Here is a 24,984-nt window from a genome sequence, read left to right on the forward strand (position 1 = left end):
TGGCCACCAACAAACTGTGGCCAAAAACAAGTGGACCACCCTGTAGCTGAACACGCTGCCAAACAATATACCCCTCATCTCAATGACTGCTTCACAGCCTGTGCCATATGGATCCTTCCCACCAACACCAGCTTTTCTGAATTGCGCAGGTGGGAACTTCCCCTGCAATACATCTCTTACATTCCCGTAACCCTCTTGGCCTCAACCTTCGTTAGTCACTGTCCTCACCCATCCAGCCCCCTCCCTGTTTTCACCGCCACACACGTTAACAACTTCAGTTCCTCTTCTTCCTTTGTTGTTGTTTCCTATGTTTCCAGTATTCCCTCATTTTCTCCCCATGAAGTCTCTTCCTTTCTTCTGTCCATGTTGTTCCCAATTTTTTATTTCTTCTGCTTTGAAAGCCTTCCAAATTTAGTACTTTGTTTTTAAAACAGTTTCTTTCTGCTATTTCTGATTCTTTGATGTTGTTTCTTTCAAGATCTTTTCTTACTTCTGTAATCCATGCTATAGTTGATTTCTTCTTCCAGAAATATAGGAGTATTTGTTTTGTTAGTCGATTTCCATCCATTCAGTAGAGATGTCAAAAAAAGGTTAATCTTCATTTGGCCATTACTTCAGATATCTTCTCTATATTTTTGTAGATCTCCTCATTACTTCTTATTTTCCAACAATCTGCAGTTTTCATTGCACCCATTATTTTTCTAATAATCCTTCTTTCCAGTACCTCTAGTTTGTCCATCTTATAGCTTATCGTTAGGCATTCAGATCCATATAAACATTCTGGTCATACCACTGTGGTGTAATGTTTTAGTTTTGTTTTTCTAGATATACATTTCTTGTTGTAAATATTTTTGATCAAACTATATGCTCTTTCCATTTTGTTAATTCTTACTTCTATTGCAGATTTTTCTAATCCATTCCGTTGTATAGTTTTCCAAGATATTTAAATTTATTTACTCGCTCCATTTTACCTATTTGTGTTTCTATATATTTTGGTGCATTTTTTATATTTGTCATGAATTTTGTTTTTTTAGCTGAAATTTTGAGACCAGTTCTGTTTGCTCATTTTTCCAGAATGTTTATTTGAGTAACTGCTTCTGAAAGTATTGCGAAATCATCTGCAAGAGCCAAGCAGTTCAGAGTTATTGGTTCAATTTTGTGATTTTTTAGCTCTGAATTCCAGATCCTTACAATTTTTTCTAGAACACAGTTAAACAGTAAAGGTGATAAACTGTCACCTTGTCTAACACCAGTTTTTATTTCAAAAGGCTGAGATACTTCTCCCATAAATTTGACTTTAGATACTGTACCTGTTAATGTTTCACGAATTATGTTTGCTAGTTTTGATATAACACTAAATTCACTAATGACCTTATCTATCATTTCTCTGCCTATACAGTCAAATGCTTTCTCGAAATGTATAAATGACACTAGTATTGGTTTGCTGGTTAACATTCTATGGTGAATTATTGACTTTAAGTTAAAAATTTGTTCTGCACAGGATCTTCCCTTTCGAAAACCACCCTGATATTCTCCTAGTTGTTTGTCTAAAGTATCTACCACTCTGTTGAGGAGAATTTTTGATAATATTTTGTATGCCACTGGCAGAAGTGACACTCCTCTGTAATTACTGACATTTTGTTTGTCTCCCTTTTTATGTAGCGGGTCGATTAATGTTGTTTTCCATTCAACTGGAATCTTTTCAGTTTTCCAAATGTTGTCAAAAAGCAGCTGTAGATCCTTTATGATTTTTGGTTCTGACCACTTCAATAATTCTGCTGTAATTGAGTCTTCACCACTTGCTTTATTATTTTTGAGTGTTTCAATGGCTTCATGAATTTCTAGCTCTGTTGGCGGGACATCGTCCTCTAGATTTTGAGGTGTCACTGGAAATTCTAATTTATCTGTTGGAACGGGACAGTTTAACAACTTTTCAAAAAAAAATTGCTAAAATTTCACAATTTTCTTTATTATTTGATCCTATTTTGCCATTTTCATCTTTGAAACAAATACTTGGTGCCTGAGATCCTTTAAGTATGTGTTTAAAGGTTTGATAAAAATTTCTAGAATTATTTTTGGTGAAATTTTCTTCTATTTCAATAAGCTGACAATTTTCAAAGTTCCTTTTGATTTTCTGGATTATTTTTGATGTTTCTTTTCTTTGTTGTCTGAATTGTTCGAAGTCTTCCTCTTTTTTTGAATGTCTCCATTTTTGAGCTCTTTGTATTAGTGCTTCTTCACACTCCTCATCCCACCATGTCTTCTTTTTATTCTTGGCTAATGCTTGTTAATGTCTCCATGTTACCTGTTTGTCTGAATTCCTTCACTGTAGTCCTGAGTTCAATTATTTCTTTGCTAAGGCATTGCCTTTTCTCTGCTGCTTGAGTTATTTTCATCTGGAGCTCACACCAATCACCTTCTTTATTTGTCTCAATTTCTTGTCTAAATTTTTCTATATTTTCTTTCGTAATATTAGCTGTAGTGGTGTTGTATCTGATCACTTTCTTGGTCACCTTTTTTGGTTTAGATTTCTTTCATTTTTATTTTTATTTTTATTTCTCTCCTTTCCGCAACTTACCTGCTCCCCCTCTGCACCTTCTCACCTACCCTCCGTCTAAACTGCAACACTTCACTGACGCCACTCCCACCATACTATCCCTCCCCCTCCCCGCCCCAGCCTCCTCCTTACCCCCACCCAGTCGCCACTTCCATCATGCACTGGCGCTGCTGCTTGCAGTGTAGTTTCAGCTCTCTGAGGCTGCAGACGTGTGTGCAAGGTGCGCTTGCATGAGTGTGTGTGTGTGTGTGTGTGTGTGTGTGTGTGTGTGTGTGTGTGTGTGTGTGTGTGTGTGTGGGCGCGGGCGCGCGTGTGTGTATGTGTGTCTACTACTGACAAAGGTCTTAATGGCCGAAAGCTTTGATTGTGTGAATCTTTTTATTGTGCCTATCGCAGCTCAGCATCTTCGCTATATGGTGAGTAGCACCTTTCCTTCTCTTGTATTGGTAATCAAATCTCTGTTATTTCCACTCTTGACTAAATCTTTCAGTGTCAATTATTGACTATGCTATTTCCTTTTATGATTTGAATTTGCTATGGCTCTGTTTATTGAACTGGTTTTTACTTCTATTCCTGACTGCATGTAGTAATTCTGATGCTTGTTAATGTCTCCATGTTCCCTGTTTGTCTGAGTTCCTTCACTGAAGTCCTCAGTTCAATTATTTCTTTGCTAAGGCATTGCCTACTGTGACCTTGTTTTTTTGGTCAGGTCATTTTGGGGGAGAATGCATGGAATATGTAATAATAGAAATGCATCATACTTTTCATTTGTGCTTTGTGCATGCATTATTTCAGTCAAATCTTCTTTCCTGATTATTATTTTAAAAATGTTCATGTTCTGCATATTTATAATACTGACTTCTCTCTTGTCTCACTCTGCTTCTGTTTTTGAGCTCCTATTTTTGTAGATGCAAACTATGAACCCACAATGATCACAGATTTCTTTTTTCAGAATTTTGCTTCACATTCACTATTCTCAATATTAGTGATAATGTTATGAATGGTGGTCTGACTCCAATCAATCATTCTTGTCGGTACATTTATTTTTATTTTCATATTACACTGTCCCAACTGCATAAAGATGTTTGTTTATTTACAGGTGAGAGGTTTCGACCACTGTCCTAGTCATCATCAGACTGCTTGCTCCATGGGAGTCTGCTGAAGCTGGCAAGGAGCAGGCACCGCTCTAGAAGACTTGTAACCACTGCTTTATATTCCACTATGATAACGTTTCTTTCAATTCATGTTTTGGTTTTGATTCTTTATTCATATCTATGTTGTAGTCTCCATATATTACAACATCCTTCATTTTAAACTTCTGTAACAATTTTGATAGTTTTTTCAGAAATGTTGCAATGTTACCACTTGGAGACATATATACACAGAAAATTCTTAGTTCTTCACTCATTATGCCAGTAATTTCAAATTTTTTTTCAATGCATGCTGGGGGGTTTATACATTCACAGCATTCAGTATCTTATAGACTAATAATTTTCTTATTTATGTAGCAACTCCTCCACCTTCATATTTTGAGCTACAGAAATAATTAATCAGATAATAGTTTTTTATTATTAGACTGTATTTGGTCCATGCTCAATAAGGCATAATAAATCTGGTTGTGTTTAGTTCAGTAGCACTTCTAGTTTTCTCTTGTGTAGGTACTGACTGTTTCAATGCAAGACTTTAATATTATTTTCCTTTTGATGACTCCTGAGTTGTTGAAAATCTGTTGTACTTATAGTTGGAGACTGGCTGTACTTATTATTGTTTATCAGTCCTCCTTCCCTTTTGTTGGCTGTGGAATAAAAAATCATTTGCAAAGTAGTGAGGGACTGCCCATACTCTCTGCAAAGTCCACATTGGTTTCCTTTCTACTAGTGAAATTTATGATGAAGTTGCTGCCTGTTGCTTTTCTTTTTTTTTTTTTTTTTTTACTTTGATGTATTTCACATTCTTTTTATGTCATCGTGTGTGATGGTTCATTTATTACATTTCATGGTGCTCCAGCTGGTTCTTCTGTTGACACATTGTGATCTACCTGTTTTGAACAATGTGATGGCTCCAATACTTCAGTTAATGCTGCACCTACTTCTTCTGTTTTTGGGTCAGTGTGATTTTTGTCATTTTTGCAGTGTGATGGTCCAGTTGTGAAAGCTTTCTGGTCTTTTGATTTTGTAGGACATTTTTCTTCTGTCCATACAGTTATTCCTTTGTTATTTTGTATTAGTGTTGTCTGCATTTAGCTTGTTATTGTAGACCGTAATTCCCTGCATAGCTTCTGTCTTCCTCCTCTGTTTATGTGCCATGTGAAGTCTTGTCTTCTTAGCAATCTGCTTACATCAAATAGTGTGATACTTGTGTGTACTGTGTTTCTGATTACCTCATTTACAGCACTTCTGAAAGTATAGGTCTTGTTCATAATTTCTACTGTGATTTGCTCTAGCAAACACTATTAGTGCACCTTCTATTCCCAGGCATTTTATTTTGTTATGAATATCAATGATAACTTTGTTAAATAGTGTACCCGGTTTAACAGAGGTCACTACAGAGAGAATGTCTCATGATACTCATTTAAAATGCGTGCACAGTTTTTGTCACTTTCATCAAATAACACGTGAATGTTAGTTACGTGCACAACCGCTGTACTGTGGTTCTATTCATGTTTGTCCTACACTTATGTATACTGGGATGTCTAACATGTCACAGTCATCGGAACAGTGAGCAGTATTGATGTTTTGTGTTTTCTGCTCTTGCAGTATTGGCCTACTTCTTTGGATATAAGGATGAACTGACCCACCATCTGTTGCACTTGAATAATTTAACTATTCTTTTAGAGCCTTCAAATTGTCATTACGATGTGCAGTTAGAGCATCTAGTTGCAAAATTTCATCTTTCATTTGTTGTTTCACCTTGAATATCTGCTCGTACAATTTCATTGTCTATTTGTCTAGTTATGAGTCTGAGATTTTCGTTTAACACACAGGAGCATGTAGACGATCACTGTTTGAACCCCACACTGACCACTTAATGTAACGAGTACCATGAAGAGTCATCAGCTCCTCCTATCCAATTTTAACAACATTATCCTATTTCATCAGAGAGAGAACAATAACCTGGAGATATACGACAGGTAGGAAAATACCTTTGTGCATCCAGATTCTCAACAAAACTCTGGGAATTTATTTCATGTTTAATTTGCTTAAACAAGAAGTGGAGAGAAAGGGAAAGAGTGACAGAGACAATGAAAGAAGACACTGAAAAATTCTTTTCACATACCTGTACTCCTTAATTTTCTTGTGGATGTGCTTTGATAATAAAAGCTTATCTCCCCATTCACTGATGCTGAATTTAGCATCATCATAGGTTAAGCCCCTCATAAGACAAAACATCATCAGTGTTTCATATCCTGTCAGTTCCTCTAAAAGGGCATCAAACTGTGGACAGTATCCGATTTCTTGGTATACCTATTGATGGAAAATTAAATAGAAACAAAGTATTATAGTCATCCTTACTACACATTATAAACATAGTTTTTTGTGATAGTTACCTGTTTTTGTATTGGTTTCATTTTACTTAACATTTTTAAGCTGAAATACTGTTTTGAAACTCAGGACAAATTTACATGTCATTCCAAATAAACATTCCAACGTCATCATCCCTACCTCAAGTTTCCCACCCCTGCAATCATTCTCTAAACTGTGCACCCACCCCCTGCCACTTACTCACCTCCATCACAAGACAGAGCAACATGTGAAACTTTTTATGTTCTTTATAAATTAACATGTGATCACTTCAAAGTGTTTTATTTACGATCTTCCAGATCAGTCATGTGTAAATAATGAAATAAAATCTGCTAATTATAATTTGCAAAAATATGCAAGCATTTCAAAAATGTTAACTTCGTGAATGCCAGTATAGCAGAAACTTCACTCACATAATGGACTGCACCTAAACAGTCTTCATAAACTATACAGGGTGGAGAAAAATTGTGTCCTTAAATTTTAATCCTGGATAGCTGATGCCAGTAGGAACCAAAATTACTAATGTTGTGTAGGTCGACAACACACCATTTTTAAGCTATGGAAACTTGGCGCCTTGCACTCGATTGGCCGTGGGATTGCCATGTTGCCATTCGTCGGCTGATGGGCAATTCACATATACAAACGTCCTTCGCCCCGTCACTGCCCCAGTAATAAAACCTGAGAACTTGTCAATAGCCTCTCTGACCACTGAGACCTCCTGTTTGATGTGAGCCTACCATATTTAATATTGCCTTCCCTCTCAAGAAACACGTAATTAGAACCCCCAGGAAACCTGAATACAAAGGATGGATAACACAAGGGACACTCACCTCCTGTAAACCTAAGAAAAAATGGTACATGCAAAGTAAAAGTAACAGAGACTCTAATTTTCTTAATTATTTCAAAAAATACAAAAAAGTTCTTCAGAAAGTAATATCCAAGGCGAAAAATCTCTGAGTCAACCAGTACATTAAAAATGAAAACAAAATGAGTAGTAGAGCTGTGAGGAAAGTTTCAGTGGTGCTACATGAACAAAGCCTAAGCAATCACTGTCGATTTTGTAAAAGAGAATGGGAAAAAAATATCAGAGACTAAAGTATAAGTGAATTGTTTAAGGCACATTTCACAAGTAACATAAGCAATCTTTCTTCAGGAATGGCCAAGCCACAAAAACCTTTGAAATAGTGCTAAAAAAATCAGACAGGTCACAAATCTTAACACTAACATCAGCTGCAGACTTATAATTATCAGAGAAATAAAAATCTCATACTCTTATGGTACTGATGGTTTGTCTGACCATTTAATAAAAAGTATTGCCACAGAAATCCCTGGGCCCATTTGTGATGTAATAAACAGTTCATTGAGCAATGCCTGCTTTGCTGGACTCTTCAAAATCTCAAAAGTCATCCCATTTTTAAAAAGGGTGACCCACATGATGTAAATAATTACTGGCCAATACCCATCCTACCAGCAGTATCATCAAAGGTAACTGAAAAAGTCCTGTACAGTCACGTGTTAGAATTTCGGTATAAAGAAAACTTATTTTCTGGATACGAATATGGGTTTCACAAGCACAGATCTGTTAATGATGCCCTCTTTGCTCTTTGCGACCAAATTTTTTCTTCTTTCAGTCACAGAGAATTCACCCCTGGATTGTTCATTGACCTAACTAAAAGTATTTGGTTAATCACAAGATACCACTTCAGAAATTACACACATATGGTGCCCAAGGGGTATGTAATCAAAGGTTTGAGCCATACTTAATGAATAGGATGCAAGTAGTTGAAGTCTCTAGCACTAGCAAAGAAAGAACTTGCTCTAACACAGGCCTGATTGCTTGTGATGTGCCACAAGGCTCTGTTTTGGGCCGCCTTCTCTTTCTGCCTTTTATTAATGATCTTCTCCTGAACCTTCCTTAAACTTTTCCTGTGCTATTTGCTGATGATATAAATCTGTTGTTCAACAGCACATCAGTGCAACAAATGGGTGACCATATATCAGATACAATGAGTAGGCTGCTGCCCTGGCTCCACAGAAATAAACTGTTGCTGAATGCAAATAAAACAGCCCACATGCTCTTGAAACCATAAAAAACAAACCTACTCAAACGACCACAACAGTAATACAAGGCCATGAAATCGATCAAGTAGAAGCAATGAAATTTTTGGGAATCTGGGAAGATAACAGTTTGAAGTGGGACGTGCACAGAGATAAAGTACTGAATAAGCTGAACAGCCTATGTTATGCATTTAATATTCTCAGCAAACATGCAATATAGATACATTAAAAACAATGCACATTGGCCTAGTTCATTCCATTTTAACATATGGCATCCCCTTCAGGGAAAGGCTATTAGAAATAATGAAGCAAGAACATCTTAGATCATCAGCAAGGCCAATTTTCAAAGACTTGAAAATTTTACCAGTACCCTATATTTATATAATGGAAACAGTCTTATTTGCTAAAAAAATGCACCTCTTCACATAAATGGGCGCAGACATGTGCACAACACAAGAATAAATTTGAACGTTCATCTGCTGTCCCCGAGTCTAAGTAGGTGTCAAGCTGGCTTCCTATGACGATAAGGAATAGTGAAGGGCTCTCACTCAGGGAAAAAGTAAAAGAACTACTTGTCACACACTCCTTTTACTCTATTGTTCGCAAATTTGCACTAGCTCCTTCCCAATAAAATAAGAACACAAGATCACTAACTGTCAAATAACACATTAAATTTATTTTTACCTAGTCTTAATCTTGTTTTATATACTGAAATAAATTGACTGTAAGTTAGTTGTGCTAGGACTGCATAGAAATAAGCCTATACATTTGTACTTATTGTAGTTTCTTAATTCCCACCATGCATTGTAAGCCCATATACACTACTGTTAGTTCACATTCTTAGAATTCCCCTATGTATATTTAGCTTTTCGACAATTTTTATGCCATAATACATCTAAGCTTATGCATCTGAAAATATTTAACTTTAATACTGTTTCATTATGTTCTATAAAAAATGAAACAATCACCACACAGTTACTGTAAACCATGTCATACATCTTTGTACAATGTACAAGCATTGCCCAGAAAGCACCACCTCTCCCCCCCCCCCCCTCCCCCCCAGCTGAAAACAATACTACAAAAGCGAAATGTTACCGTTGTATTATTTGAAGTCTCCCGAGTGAGCGTGCCATGTTTCTGTCACTTCCGCCAGACAACGTAGCTGCAGGACAGTTTCAAAATGGTGTTGTAAGTTATGTACGTTACAAGAAATGTGGCATTGAATTTCTCACTGCAGAGGCAACACTGTGTGGAATATTCACAAACACTTGTGCAAAGTCTACGGAGCATCTGCTGTTGATAGAGGTACAGTTAGTCGCTAGGCATGGAGGGTGAGGTCATCAGAAGGCGGTTTGGTGGAGCTCCACAGTTGGGGAGACCATCCACGGCTGTCACACCTGACATGTTGCAGTGAGCTGATGTCATTCATGAGGACAGATGCATTACAACTTGGCAGTTGGTGCTGCATTTGTCAATCAGCAAAGGAAGTGTGGATGCAATTATCTGCACTCTTGGATATTCAAAAGTGTGTGCAAGATGGGTCCCACAATGTCTCACGGTGGATCACAAATCGCAGCGAAAAAACATTTGTCTTGATTTTTTGCAATGTTTTGAAGCTGAGTAATAGGCCTCCTTGTCCCAGATTGTGACAGGTGATGAGACCTATGCTAACCAAACCAAAACGACAGTCAATGGAATGGTCGCATTCCCACTCCCACAGAAGAAAAAATTCAAAGCAACTGCTTCCACCAGTAAGATCGTGACTACCGTGATCTGGGACTGTGAAGGTGTGAGTCTCATTGATGTGATGCCACGGGGTGGTACCATTAATTCAGAAACATATTTTGACACATTAACAAAAATGGTGACTTCGATGCCACAGCAACACAGGAGATGTTTTGCTGCGACACGATAATGCTCGTCCCCACACAAGTCCAAGGACTGCTGAACACATTGCAAAACAGGGTTGAACAGTCTTGCCCCACCCATCCTACAGCCCTGACCTAGCCCCTTGGACATGCACTTGTTTGGGCCATTAAAGGATGCCATTTTTGGACGATATTATGGGAACGATGAGGAGGTGACTCATACAGTGAAACACTGGCTCCACCACTAGGTCAAGGATTGGTACTGACAGGGCATACACGTCCTTGTTTTGCACTCGAGGAAGGCCATAGAAGGGGATGGAGGAAACATGGAAAAACAAGGTGTGTAGATACACCACCATTCTTTCGTGTGTGTGATTATTATGTTCAATAAAGAATTGTTGAAGAATGTGGTGCATTACTTTCTGGGCAGCCCTCATACAAAACAAGATGCCAGGGACCATAAATAAATAAATAATCAACTACTGTACCTTCTTCATATTTGATTTAATGCTTAACCCAATGACATAAGCATCACCATATGAGATTTTTTCATCTCCTGTTAACATTTTGAATGTTGTTGATTTTCCTGCACCATTCACTCCTAGGAGACCAAAACATTCACCTTTTCTTGCACAAACAGATATTCCATCAACTGCCAGAAATTTGCCATAATATTTTGTCAAGTCTCTGGAAAAAAAGATGGGAGGGGTCAGTAACTGAATAAGAGATTCTGCAGTTTTTAAACAAAGAACTAATAATGAAATACGAAAATATATGGGGAGTGAAAATATTCAAACACATGCATTCAATTTATTGGACCTCGTATATTGCAGTAGTAGCTGAAAATGTTCACTTATTGTCTATAGATTTGCAAAAACAAGCAATTCTTTTAAGAGCAAATACCAAAGTACATCAATCACCATTTTCTTGTCTTGGTTAATACAAATGTAACTATTAATATACAGCATCAGTTATGGGAGAGGGTGGGGGGACTTCACCTGTGTCAAGTTTACGCAATAAATAACATTTAATAGGGTTTAATATATAAATCCTATATTTTAATATCATGTTCATCTTACAATGCTCACAGAGTTTCCCTTATGGGAATGGGATCAGTAATCGGGATACAGAAAACTTAATTCCCATATATACCATAGCTCGAATATATTTACACTTGATACTGCGTCCATACAGTACGAAGAATAACAAAGAACTGATTAAAGTAAAGTTAAGATGGAGGATCAACAGAGCACCTAGACTTCACAGATATTAAGTTTTGTGGTTGATATGAACTATCGATGCCACACAGCCCCCCCCTCCCCCTCGCAGTACGGAGTACTACAGATGTCCAAGGGTGAGGGCGTGTGGGCATGGATATCGGTGGAAATCGTGCTTGTAGGCAGGCACACCACACGTACTTCCATCTCGAACGAGGTGGGTCGTGCAGGCGGAGCGGCGAGAGGCAGGTCCCCTTCGTAGTCAGTCACCCACCACGGCTGGATGAAACGGCGGCTGGCTGGGGGGTAAGCGGGCGGAGCGGTTGACGACGTGGTGGAGGTGTGTGTGGCCCTTAAGTGCATAGAGCCATCCATAGAAATGAAAGCACGCAGAGATGCTCGGTCACACTCACGCAGGAGTGTGAGGTTTTGTGCAATGTTGACATGTAAGGGACTGTCCGATGGCAGATCCTCGGTATCTGTCAAAAGAATGAGCACTCGGCTGTCGAACGTCACTATAGAAACATTGTTCACTCGGTGCTGCGGCACACTGCAGGATAAACTGATAGTAGGTGTGTGTGTCTCTGACGTTGGAGGTGAGGGCACGAAATCCGCGCAAAGTGAAACAGGGGGCGAGGTCGGAAAACTAGTGAACGGTGGCGAACAGTCTTCGGCGGAAGCGCTGTGCGGTGAGTTTGATGGGAGCTTGTCTTCGTTCTCGATCAAGGATGGATCGTCTGCAGAGTCCGACTGTGGCAGTGTGAGACCATCAGGGTCGACAAAAGCCAGTTTCAGGCGATGCAGAGAAACTGTCTGTGTGTGGTCTTTAATCACGATATCAAAAGTCGTGTCCTCCCGCCGCAGGACCTGGTAGGGGCCAAGATAAGGACGTTGAAGAGGCTGTCCTCAGGTGGGTTGTAGAACGCTTCTGCCAGTGGTTTGTGATCACTGAGGATGACAGCACGAGCATTTAAGCATCTATAATCGCCCACAGTCGAAAACACCCATCATGTTTGGGGGCAAGGTGGATTAGTGAAGACCAGTTGCCGTCTGAAGGTTGCAGAACACCTGCTGCCAAAAGTTCATTAATCTGCTGCCGGGCCGCACGCAGCTTGATAAGGTTGAGGCGTCGGTCCTTAAGCCTAATAGGAGGGACGGCAGTGGTAACTATCTTGTATGTCATTCCATTAGTGATGGAAGAAACTGAGAACTGCACATAAGATCGGTTAACGTCCTGGCGCCGAGTCTTCGGATAAGTAGGGCGTGGCAAGGCTAGCCGTTAGCACGAGTGGGGAAAGGTAGTACGAAAGTCACACGTCTCTTACGAGAGCACGGCGTGTGCTTGTGTGGAGGGGGTGGGGGCGTGCACAGTGCTGAGAGAAAGGGAACGGCCGGCGACTGTCCGCTGTTAATCTTGCACTGGACAACCGGCACGGACGAGAGCAGCGCTGGCGTCGCAGGTGGGGCCACAATGGCCACTGAGTCATGTACCCGGTGAGTGAGAGAGGGGGAAGGTTTATCAACACGCATGGTAGCTGTTTGAGAGGTGGGTGTTGTCACAACGCACGCGCCACTGTCATTAGCAGCACTGTTTGAAACACACGGCACTGGATGATGCGAGTGTAACGGGGAGGGGGGGTTTGAACATCCCACGCAAGTAAAGTTCATGGACTAACCTGGTGAGAGTTCGAGCTAGGCTCGACTGAGGTATCTCGTTTAGGTGGCAGCGCTGTGGACTGCAGTTGCAGAAGTGAGGTATGAGCCACAACGAACTCGCTGTAAGTGGATGCGATGCATTGTTTCAATTTCTCGTTGTCCTGGTGGAGTTGTGTCGCCGAGTTGTATTCTGACAGTAGGTCGGTAACGCAGGTCACAATGTTGCCTGCGAGGGCGGAGCACTCGCATACTATATTGTATGTTGCGGTGGAAACGGAGCGTTGGACATAGGTGCGGGTGCATGATGTGTGAGTGTTTGTAGGATGGTGGTGCACTGAACCCTGTATCACATTCAGAGATAGTTTGTAATGGGACAAAAAATCCATTCCGAGGGTCGGTTCATCGATGTCGACAATGCAGAATGTCCACGGAAAACATAGAGAAGGAGATGGGGTCATCATAACCTTTACTGAGCCTGAGGTAGGTAATGTCAATGCAGTGACAGCTCGTAGAAGTGACTTCATCTGTGAAGAAGCGGGTGGAGACATCGAAGTAGGTATGATCGACACGTCAGCACCAGTGTCGTCCAGAAAGGTAGACCTGACGCAGTGTCAGTCACACAGAGGTGACCACTCGGCCAGGTGGACAAATGAATGGAGTGTAGTGTAAGAGGACGCCTGTTAGGTTCCCCACAGCACTCGGCATCTCTTAGTTCCTGCGGTCGGTGTTTGGGTGTTGGCATGGCAACCTGCACTTCTTGGCATCATCGCCGAACACTTTGTGGTACCCGCAGAAAGATTGAGCAGGGTGAGGAGGAGGTGGAGACTGCGACAGCAGGGGCGGTTTGTCCTCGTTGATTTGTTCCAGTAAATAGACCAGTACATAAGGTGCGTGGGCGATCCTGGAGTGCTCGGATAGCAGCGAGAGTGAGCTGACACTGCCAGGAGAAGCAGACGAGGTGACGGCGGAGCGAGCCCTGCCTCTGCCGGCCGAAGGTCGGTATGTGGGGGTGGCTGTGCCGATGAACGGTGTGGAATGAACCGGCTGGTGCTGCTGCAGCAGTGAATACAACTGGTCAGCGATGTGTAGGCACGAGCCGATGGACTCGAACGAGTGTGGTAACAGATGGATCTGTAGATAAGTAGGTCGTTTGGCAGACTACACAGCCCATAGCAAGGCATCAGGCATGATATGCTCATTCACGAGCAATCGAACAGCGCCAGAGTTGTGAGGGGGTGCGTTCCCCCAGGTGCTCCTCGTAGAGAATCTTGATTATTAACTCTTGTGGCAAGCAGGCAAGTCGTTCCATTATAGTCTTCTTTGCAAACTGGTATTTTGGTGCAGGCAGCGGCGAAAGGAGCAGGTTTCAAATAAAATCTGAGTGGTCGTGGAGGTGTGTGACGAGGCAGAGAAACTTTGAGTTGTCGTCAGAAACATGATGTAACTCAAACAGATGCTTGACGAGCGTGAACCATGATGCCGGGTTGTCCTCTTATAAGGGCAGGCGGCCAGGAGGGGGTGACGACGGCAGCTTCTGTGTCTCTAGGGGTAGTGGTTGAACTGAGGTTTAGTCAAAGGCCGGTGCGGTAGGCCCAAATTTAAACCAGCCGAGTGAATTCGTAGTAGCGGCACCTGGTATAGTTGACTGTGTGTCACAAAAACACAGTGCGGCAGGCACGGAAATGGGTGGATGGACAGCACATGAGGGGGAGGGGGCCTGGAAACTGGACTGTGAGTGACGAGTGCTGAATGGAAACGACCCACTTCTGGAACAGGGCGAGAGACCGGCACAACAGACAGAGGTGGTGCTGTGGGAGCGACAGGCAGTTGAGCGACCGGAAACGTGGAGCCCCGCAAGTGGGGCTGGGTGGGGGTTGAGAATGCAACCCGCGTGGAAACTATCCAATGCAGAACATGCCTGTAGTGCATGTGAGAGGCCACTGAGGTGAGGTAAGGGGTCTGTGTTATGAGAAACACTGAATTGTGCATGTAAATTAGACACAACTGGAACACTATGTGCGCGGAATGGATCCGGCGTGATTTGTAGTAATGGCGGCGTTGCACACGGCCCGACAGTAACTGATGTAGCATGCCACTGGTGGCTAAACACGTGTTCGAATGGGAGTCACTTTGTTCTTGAAACACTCGATTTGAAGATGCACAATTCAAAATATTGTTCAGTTCAGTTTACATTTCACTGTCGGATGGGCATAATCCGGTGACGCAAAGCCTGAGTACATTGTTTGCTCTAACAGTGTAGTTGTCGACCGTTGCAAAATAAGGAGGTTAGCACACGGCGTCGGTTGAGAACGCAGATCACTGTGCGTAAATGATGAATACACCATTGACAAAGAAACGGCGAAACTCGGTGAGTGAAGTTGTGCTTCCACATCTTCGAACGAGGCATTGTTTGGCGTGGTCATTGTGAACTGCATATAACCTGTTGCATAAACACCGGTGCAGAAGATGCAAAACATGAATGAACTGCAGGGTCACCACTATGGGAATGGGAAGTATAACAAAGAACTAAATAAAGTAAAGTTGAGATGGAGGCTCGACAGAGCACTTAGAGTTCACAGATATTAAGTTTCATGGTCGACACGAACTATCGACGCCACACCCTCAATAGAAAATTGTTCCAGTTAATTAGTTTTAGAAACATTATTCCATGTTCTTAGTGCTGAATTTATTAATGAAGCAGATGTTCTCATAATGCTCTCTTTTTCATTCATGCATTATAACTTTAATCTTAATCTATGGAACATGAAGTATGCACAAATAAATCAGAGCAAGAAGTTAGTTGAAACTGGTTTGCCAACATGTGAGCCTGATGTGTACGTGATGTGTGAGACAAGTAACTGTTACAAACTAGTTTGTTTAACGACTGTTCATGACATTTACTAGTTACAAAAGTTTACTGCATATATAATTTTCACATTAGATGCAACAATGTATCACTGATGTAAACATCGAGCAATTTTATGAACAACATATCTCTTAGCTCTCTATGTAAATATATACACTGATAACATGTAAAATGTTTGTAGATGGATAAACTCTATTCTTATTTTGTTATGGATGCAAACAAAAACTGAAGAGATAATGAGAATATGTTCCTCTCAGAGAGGATAACCAAGGTGGCCATTAAGATTAATATTCTGACCTAATTGAGAGGTCACCATGAATAATATTACATTGAGGAAACATATTACAGCAGTTCCAGCTTTAACCTAATGCATAAATGTGGAATGTGATAATCACATTACCTGTGCTCATCTTGGCCCCAAATTTCAATAATGACAATATTTGGCTGCACCACCGCAGAAAACATTTATCTCTAGCGTAGATACCACACTCTTGGTTAGGTTATTCATTTATTATTTTATCTATGTGTGCAAGAGAGAGCCTTGTAGAGAAATTTTCAGGAAATATAAAATACTTACCACTGTTCTCTGTACTTGCAGGCAATCATATTTAATAATATAATGTAATAAACAGCAAAGTACATAAATACAATACATAAATACAATACACAGGTAAGGGAAAACATTCAGAATTACAAATTAGAGAAAGGTTGCAGACCACAGTCCACACGCACTAGGAACCATTTTTTTTACAACAGACTGCTATCTGATCTTAAGGCAGCTAATTTAAATGCCCTAAAGAACACACTCAAGTGTTTATTAATAGTGAAATGCACTTATTCAACAGAAGATTTCAAACTGTAGTGTTCCTTGTAAAACTGTTAATGTATATGCCATAAGTTTGTTTTTGTAACCAAAGAACTGATAAATTATGATCTTCACACCTTAAGGTAGCTAATTTAAGTGTCCTACAGAATAAACTGTAGTGTTTATTAACAGTGAAATGCAGTTATTCATTAGAAGATTTGAAATTGAACTTCACTTTTATGACAATGTATGCATTTATCTTTCATTGGCAAGAGAAGTAAATGTACTGATGTATAATCATGTACCTCAATGCACATGCGGACTAAATCTATGGCAATGTCTGAAACCTGTCTGTTATAAGGACAGCAAATCAATGAATAAAATAAACTGATGTTGCTTTCATTCAATATCTTCATAATAAGAAGGAATGTAGTTAGGTAGGGAATGCACATAGCAATTTATAAAAGAAAGGATTTAATTATTCTGTACCTAATTTTCTTTGTTTTCGTAAACCAGCTGCTGGCTATGGGTGTACATGTAAAGGCTGCATCAGCGAAAATAATGTTACTGACAATAGCAAAAGCAATGGGCACTGTTTTAATCCCTACTTTAGAGACAACAACACTTATTGAACACAAAATAAACTTCTGTAACAAAAGATTACCTATTTGTCTAAAAAACAAAAGAATAATAATTATTGAAGGAAATTAATATACACCATTAATGCGTAATAGTTTGTGGTTGACTTGGTATTGAGTCCAAGTCCTACTATTTTGTCAAGCACAAGGAATAGCTCTGTCTTATTGTGATTTTGTTCTCATCTTTGGATTTAACCAAACATATAACAAGCAATATCTCAAAAAATGCTGTTGTGGGCTAGCACTTTCGTCCAAAGACCCCTTCAATTGTTATATTTTGGCATTATGTGTGAAAATTTCTTTCTATACTTTTCGATTATTTTATCATAATTCATTGTTCAGAATTTGATGTATGCTATTTTGCAAAGCTCCACTAAGCCTGGCAGTTGTGGACACCACAGATTCATCAGTCGAAGCACTGTACAACATAAGTCTAAGTATGTCCATATGAACAGCAGCAGTGGTCACATTTCACATATAGAGGCAAAGACAGATAACGCAAGCTATGAAGAGACCAGCACTGGGCAACTTTATATTTGGTGGCTACAGGTGATCGGCCTGTTGTATTGGAGGTGTTCCTGTTGCAGGCACCAATGTGGGTGAAGTTACACTTTTTGGGGTACATAAGTATCTTCCATTTGCACATCCAGCACAGTTACTAAAGATATCAAAAGCCCACAGAGGAAATTACACAGAATTACACAGAAGACAATTGTTATTAGGTCATTATCAACAATGTTCTACATTTTCAAGAGCGGCTTTGGGTTGGGTTGGGTTGTTTTTTGGGGAGGGGGCCAGACAGCGAGGTCATTGGTTCCATCGGATTAGACAAGGACGGGGAAGGAAGTCGACAGTGCCCTTTCAAAGGAACCGTCCTGGCATTTGCCCGGAGCGATTTAGGGAAGTCACGGAAAACCTAAATCAGGATGGCCAGATGCAGGACTGAACCTTCATCCTCCTGAAGGCCAGTCCAGTGAGCTAACCACGGCGCCACCTTGCTCGGTGGTGACTTTGGAATTGGCTTACAAGGCTGCTAGATATAGTTCATGTTTTTGTAAACTGTATAAAAGTTGAACACAATACACTTATTTATGCTGAAAATAATTACCACTAATAATGAATTATGTATTCATCAATAGTTATTTATTTCAATTTCGTACAAGTGAAGCAAATATTTGATATGATATTTGTGGCTAAAAACTGGCGATTTCCATTTTAAAAGTCTTCGGCTGAAATCACTTTGAAGAATATTATTTAGAGATGTGATATTTATAGACTGAAAAGACTTCAAAATTATGATGGCAAAGACCATGTTCTATTATACAGAACAAAAGGGGACTGTGATAAATAAAGAAGATATTTTCAGTTACCGAACAGTGGATTATGACAAACGATAATCACAAAGCACTGAAAGATATTTCAAAGTATTATGCCAAAATACAACAACTGAAGAGGTTGGTGGAAGTAAGCGCTAACTCAGCACAGTGTTTTTTGGGATACTGAATGTTATATGTTTGGCCAAATTGAAAGACAAGGACAAAAATACAACAGGACAAAGAAACTTGTATAGTATACAATGATTTCTAGCATTATACATATAACTGTGCATCACCAGCATGTGGTGTGTTTCTAAACACAACAGATTAAGTGATAAAACTGAAGGTTAGTACCTTCTTCCACTGACCCCTTCATTATTATTATGTACATCAAAATTCACAAAAGATACTCTGTCATATGATTTACTAATCATTCTGGGTAAACAAGAAAAAAGAACTGTATGCAAATAACACAGTTTTCAGAAGCCCATTTGTGCACGAAAAACAGGCATCATTAAATCTGGCAAACTGATACAAACTCAAAATTACTATGAAATGTTGTTAAAAAATCAAGTAACATGCAAATTATGCCTCAAATCACTCATTCTGAGAACAGACTTCAGGCTACATGGAATGTAATGAGAAGAGAGAAAGGACAACCAGCCACATCACTATTGAACTGGATGGAAGGTCTGTAACTGAAGAGTCACAGCAGCAAATATATTTAATAATCATTTCTGATATGAATATAATAGAAAGAAACATTCCACATGGGAAAAATATATTAAAAAAAGATGCTGTGACTTACCAAATGGGAAAGCGCTGGTAGATAGACACAATAAAAAACACACAAACACACACACAAATATCAAGCTTTCGCAACCCACGGTTGCTTCATCAGGAAAGAGGGAAGGAGAGGGAAAGACGAAAGGATGTGGGTTTTAAGGGAGAGGGTAAGGAGTCATTCCAATTTCGGGACCAGAAAGACTTACCTTAGGGGAAAAAACGGACAGGTATACACTCACACACACACACATATCCATCCGCACATATACAGACACAAGCCCAAACTCTAAAATCGCAAAGTGCCAAACTTAAAGTGAATATACATTCAGTCAGTCAGGGATGTGGCCTAGCGGAAATTTTACATACTGAACATGGAATAAATGCTACTTCTTCTGTAAAGCCAGGTGCACCAATGGCTGAGCTAACAAGAAACATAAAAGATGCAAAAATGTCTAATTCTAATCGATGTCCTGTAATAATTGGGGGTGCCAATGACATATAAAAAATGAATTAATTAAAGTCACAAATAGCTTGAAAGAAACCTTGAGTTGAAACAAGAATGCATCAGTAGTTGTCATTGAAATTCCACCTGATAGAGAGTTCTTGTGTGAATGTAGAAATTGCTAAGGCAAACAGACAGTTCAAAAATATGTATATAAAGCATTCCTCAACACACATTTCATATCTATTGATTTCTTGCAGCGAGAAGACTTTATGAAACATGGTTTGCATTTGCATGCAAGTGGAAAATCACTCCTTGGACATAAAATTGTACAGTTGCTAGGACAAAAAAGAGACCATTGTTATAGTGGATAATCCATCATCTGCAGCAGAACCCAATCCAGTAACAGCACAAACAGCAGAGGCTCAACCAACACTAAAACCAGCTTCATCTACAGCAACACCAAGAGTGTCAGTAATGAGTAATCCAGGAACCACAACAACAGTCTTAACAACAACAGCAGAAGCCCAACCAACAACGCCACCAGCTTCAGTAACCACTACATCAGAAACAACAACAGCAGCAGCAGCAATAATTTCTGGGGTACCAATTAGTCCAGTAACAGCAGAAGCCCAACAAACAACACAATAACCATCATATGCAGCACCACCAACAGCATCAGCAATGAGTACTCCATCTTAGCAACAACAGCAGAAGCCCAACCAACACAACTAGCGTCAGTAACCATTTCATCAAAACCAACAGAAGCAGGAGCAATAATTTCTGGGCTACCAATTAGAAGAAGTGTGAGACAGCCAAATCACCTCAAGGATTTTTTAGTGACAAAGAGCCACGAGAAAGCAGTGTTAATATAAGTAATAATTTATTTAATTTTGCGTCTAATAATCAGTTTTCAGTCCTGTATCAGAATGTACAAGGATTATGTAATAAGCTGGGTGAACTTGAAGTCTTGTTGAGTGACAGTTTTAACCAAGTATCAGTTGTATGTGTCAGTGAATACCGGTTACAAAACTCTCAAATATGTACAGCAGCCCTTACCAAATTTAAAATCATAAGCAGTTTTTGCAGAGAAAAGTACAGATGTGGAGGTGTTTGTATTTATGTTAGAGATAATCTTAATTCTAAAGAAGTAAATTTAAGCAAAGCATAGTGTATAGACAAAGAATTTGAATACTGTGTCTGTGAACTGACTGTCTGTGGTTTGGTAACTATCTGTATATATAGGTCAACTTCTGGGAATGTTCCTTTATTTTTTTAAAAAAATCATGAGAATCTAATGAATGAATTGAGACTTGGCTCAAAATCAGCAGTTGTACTGGCTAATTTCAACGTCAAGTTTAGAAGTAACAGTAATGCCCACAAGGATCAATTGCTAAATCTTTTGACCTCATATAATTTAGAACCTACAGTAACTGATGTCACCAAGTATGGAGATAGGTGTGAGACAACAATTGATCAGGTGTTTATTAACAAAGAGACCTGTAGCTATGAGGTTGAAGTAACAGATACTGGTTTCTCTGACCACATGGCAATCAAGCTCTTAGTAAAAAATATGGTTAGGAAAAAATATGGCAGTGGAAACTATATAGAAACAAGATACATTAATGAAAGTAGCCTTTGGAATTTTTATAGCATGTTGCATAGTGTTGAATGGGACACAGACCCAAACAAAACTGTAGACTCTAAATACGAGTCATTTTTCTCTGATTACAAATACTGCTTTGATGTTGCTTTCCCCCTCAAAAAAGTAAAAATCTCTCTGTAATCTAATTCATGGTTAACTGTGGGAATTAAGAAATCTGCAGGTACTCTTAGAAATCTGAGATGGCATTCAAAGCGTAATGCAGCATTAAAACCATAGCTTAGATGCTACATAAAAGTCTACAGAAAAGTTACTCATGCAGTAAAAAAACTGAACAATGATTTAATTACCAGAAAAGGCAGCGATAAAACCACATCAGTTTGGAAGGTCATAAACCATAACACTGGTAAATCCAAAGTGACAAACAATAATCTAATCATGAAAAGGGGAGAAAAGTTGTTGAAGACCCTCCATGTGTTGCCAATATGTTCAATGACTACTACATTAACAGTGCTCAAAATCTTATCAAGAACATGGGGAACTCAAAAAGTTAGTAACTAAAAGTTCCATCAAATTAAAAGACAATGTTTTAGTACCCAGTTACACATTGAGAAGTAAGAAATGCAATTAACAAGCTGAAAAATAAAATGTCCTGTGGATGTGATGGTATTCCTTATAACGTTATAAAAATAGCGCAAACAAAAAATAACTGAACTAGTAGATATTATTAATACATCATTTAAAACTGGTAAATTCCCTTCTGCACTTAAAAAATGAATAATAAAGCCAGTTTATAAAAAAGACTGCCCATATACCATACAAAATTATATACCATTATCACAGCTGTCAGGTTTTGCTAAAGTAATTGAGAGGATTATGTAGGAGAGGCTGTTGAGTTTCCTGAACAAATGCAAAATTATAACCAATGCACAGAATGGCTTCAGGAAAAACGGGTCTAAAGAAACAGCTGTATATCACTTCTTGGAACGGGTTTTAACTGCAATGGATAATGAGGACTTAAACTGTGGAATATTTTTACATCTATCCAAGGCATTTGACCTCATCAGCCATGATATTTTGCTAGAGAAACTGTATTGCTATGGAGAATGTGGAAAAGCATACAGCTGGTTTCAATCATATCTGTGCAACAGATATCAAAGTGTTGAAATAATACATAAGGGCACAAAATATTACGCAACATATCTGAAAGTCAACTGTGGTGTACCCCAGGATTCTGTTCTAGGCCCTATGCTGTTCTTAGTTTTTATTAATGATTTTCCTAACCATCTAACAAGAGCAGAATCAGTACTTCTTGCAGACGATATAAGCATTTTTATTAAGGGTGCTAGTGAAACTGACCTGCAAGGAAAAATAGCTTTGACAATGAGTGAGGCAGCTGAATGGTTTAAGGACAATTACTTAATTATAAATAACAAAAAACCACTTGGATGAACTTTAGGCACTTAAGGAACAAAGTAAAAAAATAACATAAGAGTAGAGATTGGGAAGTGTTTGATAGAACAAACTTCTTTTACGAAACTTTTAGGTGTATGGCTGGACAATAACTTGAGATTGGAAAAACATGTTGAACTATTGAATAAAAAATTTAGTAATTACTGTTATATATTAATAAAACTTAAAGAAAACTGCAATTTTTCAACAGTACTATGTGCCTACTACTCTTACATACATAGTAATCTAAGATATGGTATTATATTTTGGGGGAATACAGGTTTCACAAAAAGTTATTTAAGCTGCAAAAGAGAGCTATTCATATTCTGAAGGGTGTTGCCTACAGAAATCCATGTAGAGGACTCTTTAAGGAGTTGCAAATTTTGACCCTCCCTAGTTTATTCATCTATGAATCAGTATGTTTCCTGAAGTCAAATCAAGAATTCTCTTCTCTATACAGTGAAGTACACGACAATCGAACCAAAAACAAGCATAATTTCCATAGAAACATACATTCAAAATCCCTGTACCAAAACAGTGTGATGTATCTACCCAAAATAATGTTCAATGCCTTACCAAAACAAAAAAAAGCACACAAAACTTACATATATTTAAAAAAAGAATTAAAGAGGCTACTATTAGTTCAAAGTTTCTATAATGTTGATGAATTTCTTTGCTATCTAAACAGATGGTGCTCATCTTTTGATTTTTCTGCATAAACCTTCATTTTTTACAACTTGCATGTAAAAAGAAGACAAAATATGTGAAGTGTAATTAAGAAAATACTAAAGTGTAATTAAGAAGAAAATGTTATTTCCCTTAATGGATTTTTTTGTATAAACCTTGTAAATTTTTTCTCATCTTGCATGTAAAAAGAAGACAACATATGTGAAGTGTAACTAAGAAAAGATATATATAAAAACAAAGATGAGGTGACTTACCGAACAAAAGCGCTGGCAGGTCGATAGACACACAAACAAACACAAACATACACACAAAATTCTAGCTTTCGCAACAAACTGTTGCCTCATCAGGAAAGAGGGAAGGAGAGGGGAAGACGAAAGGAGGTGGGTTTTAAGGGAGAGGGTAAGGAGTCATTCCAATCCCGGGAGCGGAAAGACTTACCTTAGGGGGAAAAAAGGACAGGTATACACTCGCACACACGCACATATCCATCCACACATACAGACACAAGCAGACATATTTAAATATATTGGTCTTTAAATATGTCTGCTTGTGTCTGTATGTGTGGATGGATATGTGCGTGTGTGCGAGTGTATACCTGTCCTTTTTTCCCCCTAAGGTAAGTCTTTCCGCTCCCGGGATTGGAATGACTCCTTACCCTCTCCCTTAAAACCCACCTCCTTTCATCTTCCCCTCTCCTTCCCTCTTTCCTGATGAGGCAACAGTTTGTTGCGAAAGCTTGAATTTTGTGTGTATGTTTGTGTTTGTTTGTGTGTCTATCGACCTGCCAGCGCTTTTGTTCGGTAAGTCACCTCATCTTTGTTTTTATATATAATTTTTCCCACGTGGAATGTTTCCTTCCATTATAAGAAAAGATATATATATCTAAAAACAAAGATGATGTGACTTACCATGCGAAAGCTCTGGGAGGTCGATAGATACACAAACAAACACATACATACACACAAAATTCAAGCTTTCGCAAACAATGGTTGCTTCGTCAGGAAAGAGGGAAGGAGAGGGAAAGATGAAAGGATGTGAGTTTTAAGGGAGAGGGTAAGGAGTCATTCCAATCCCGGGAGTGGAAAGACTTACCTTAGGGGGAAAAAAGTACAGGTAAACACTTGCACACACACACGCACACACACACACACACACATATCCATCCGCACATATACAGACACAGGCAGACAAATGTAAATGTGAAGAGGTTGGGCAGAGATGTCAGTCGAGGCGGAAGTACAGAGGCAAAGATGTTGTTGAATGACAGATGATGTACGAGGGGTGGCAACTTGAAATTAGCAGAGGTTGAGGCCTGGTGGGTAACGGAAAGCGAGAATATATTGAAGGGCAAGTTCCCATCTCCGTAGTTCTGATAGGTTGGTGTCAGTTGGAAGTATCCAGATAACCCGGATGGTGTAACACTGTGCCAAAATGTACTGGCTGTGCACCAAGGCATGTTTAGCCACAGGGTGATCCTCATTACCAACAAACACTGTCTGCCTGTGTCCATTC

At 39.3% G+C, this 24,984-nt stretch overlaps 1 protein-coding gene across 1 annotated transcript in view; it reads right to left on the reverse strand.

Moving 5' to 3' along the window:
* The window catches only part of LOC126455728 (phospholipid-transporting ATPase ABCA3), a 526,358-nt gene that overhangs the window by 61,364 nt on the left and 440,010 nt on the right, over positions 1–24,984 (reverse strand). The window contains exons 22-23 of the mRNA XM_050091496.1: positions 10,493–10,691; positions 5,834–6,021 (exon numbers count right to left, since the gene is read on the reverse strand). Coding sequence (XP_049947453.1) covers positions 5,834–6,021; positions 10,493–10,691 — 387 coding nt within the window. The remainder of the gene's footprint in view (positions 1–5,833; positions 6,022–10,492; positions 10,692–24,984) is intronic.

This window comes from Schistocerca serialis, chromosome 2 (assembly GCF_023864345.2).
Source record: "Schistocerca serialis cubense isolate TAMUIC-IGC-003099 chromosome 2, iqSchSeri2.2, whole genome shotgun sequence".
Classification (NCBI taxonomy): Eukaryota; Metazoa; Arthropoda; class Insecta; order Orthoptera; family Acrididae; genus Schistocerca; species Schistocerca serialis.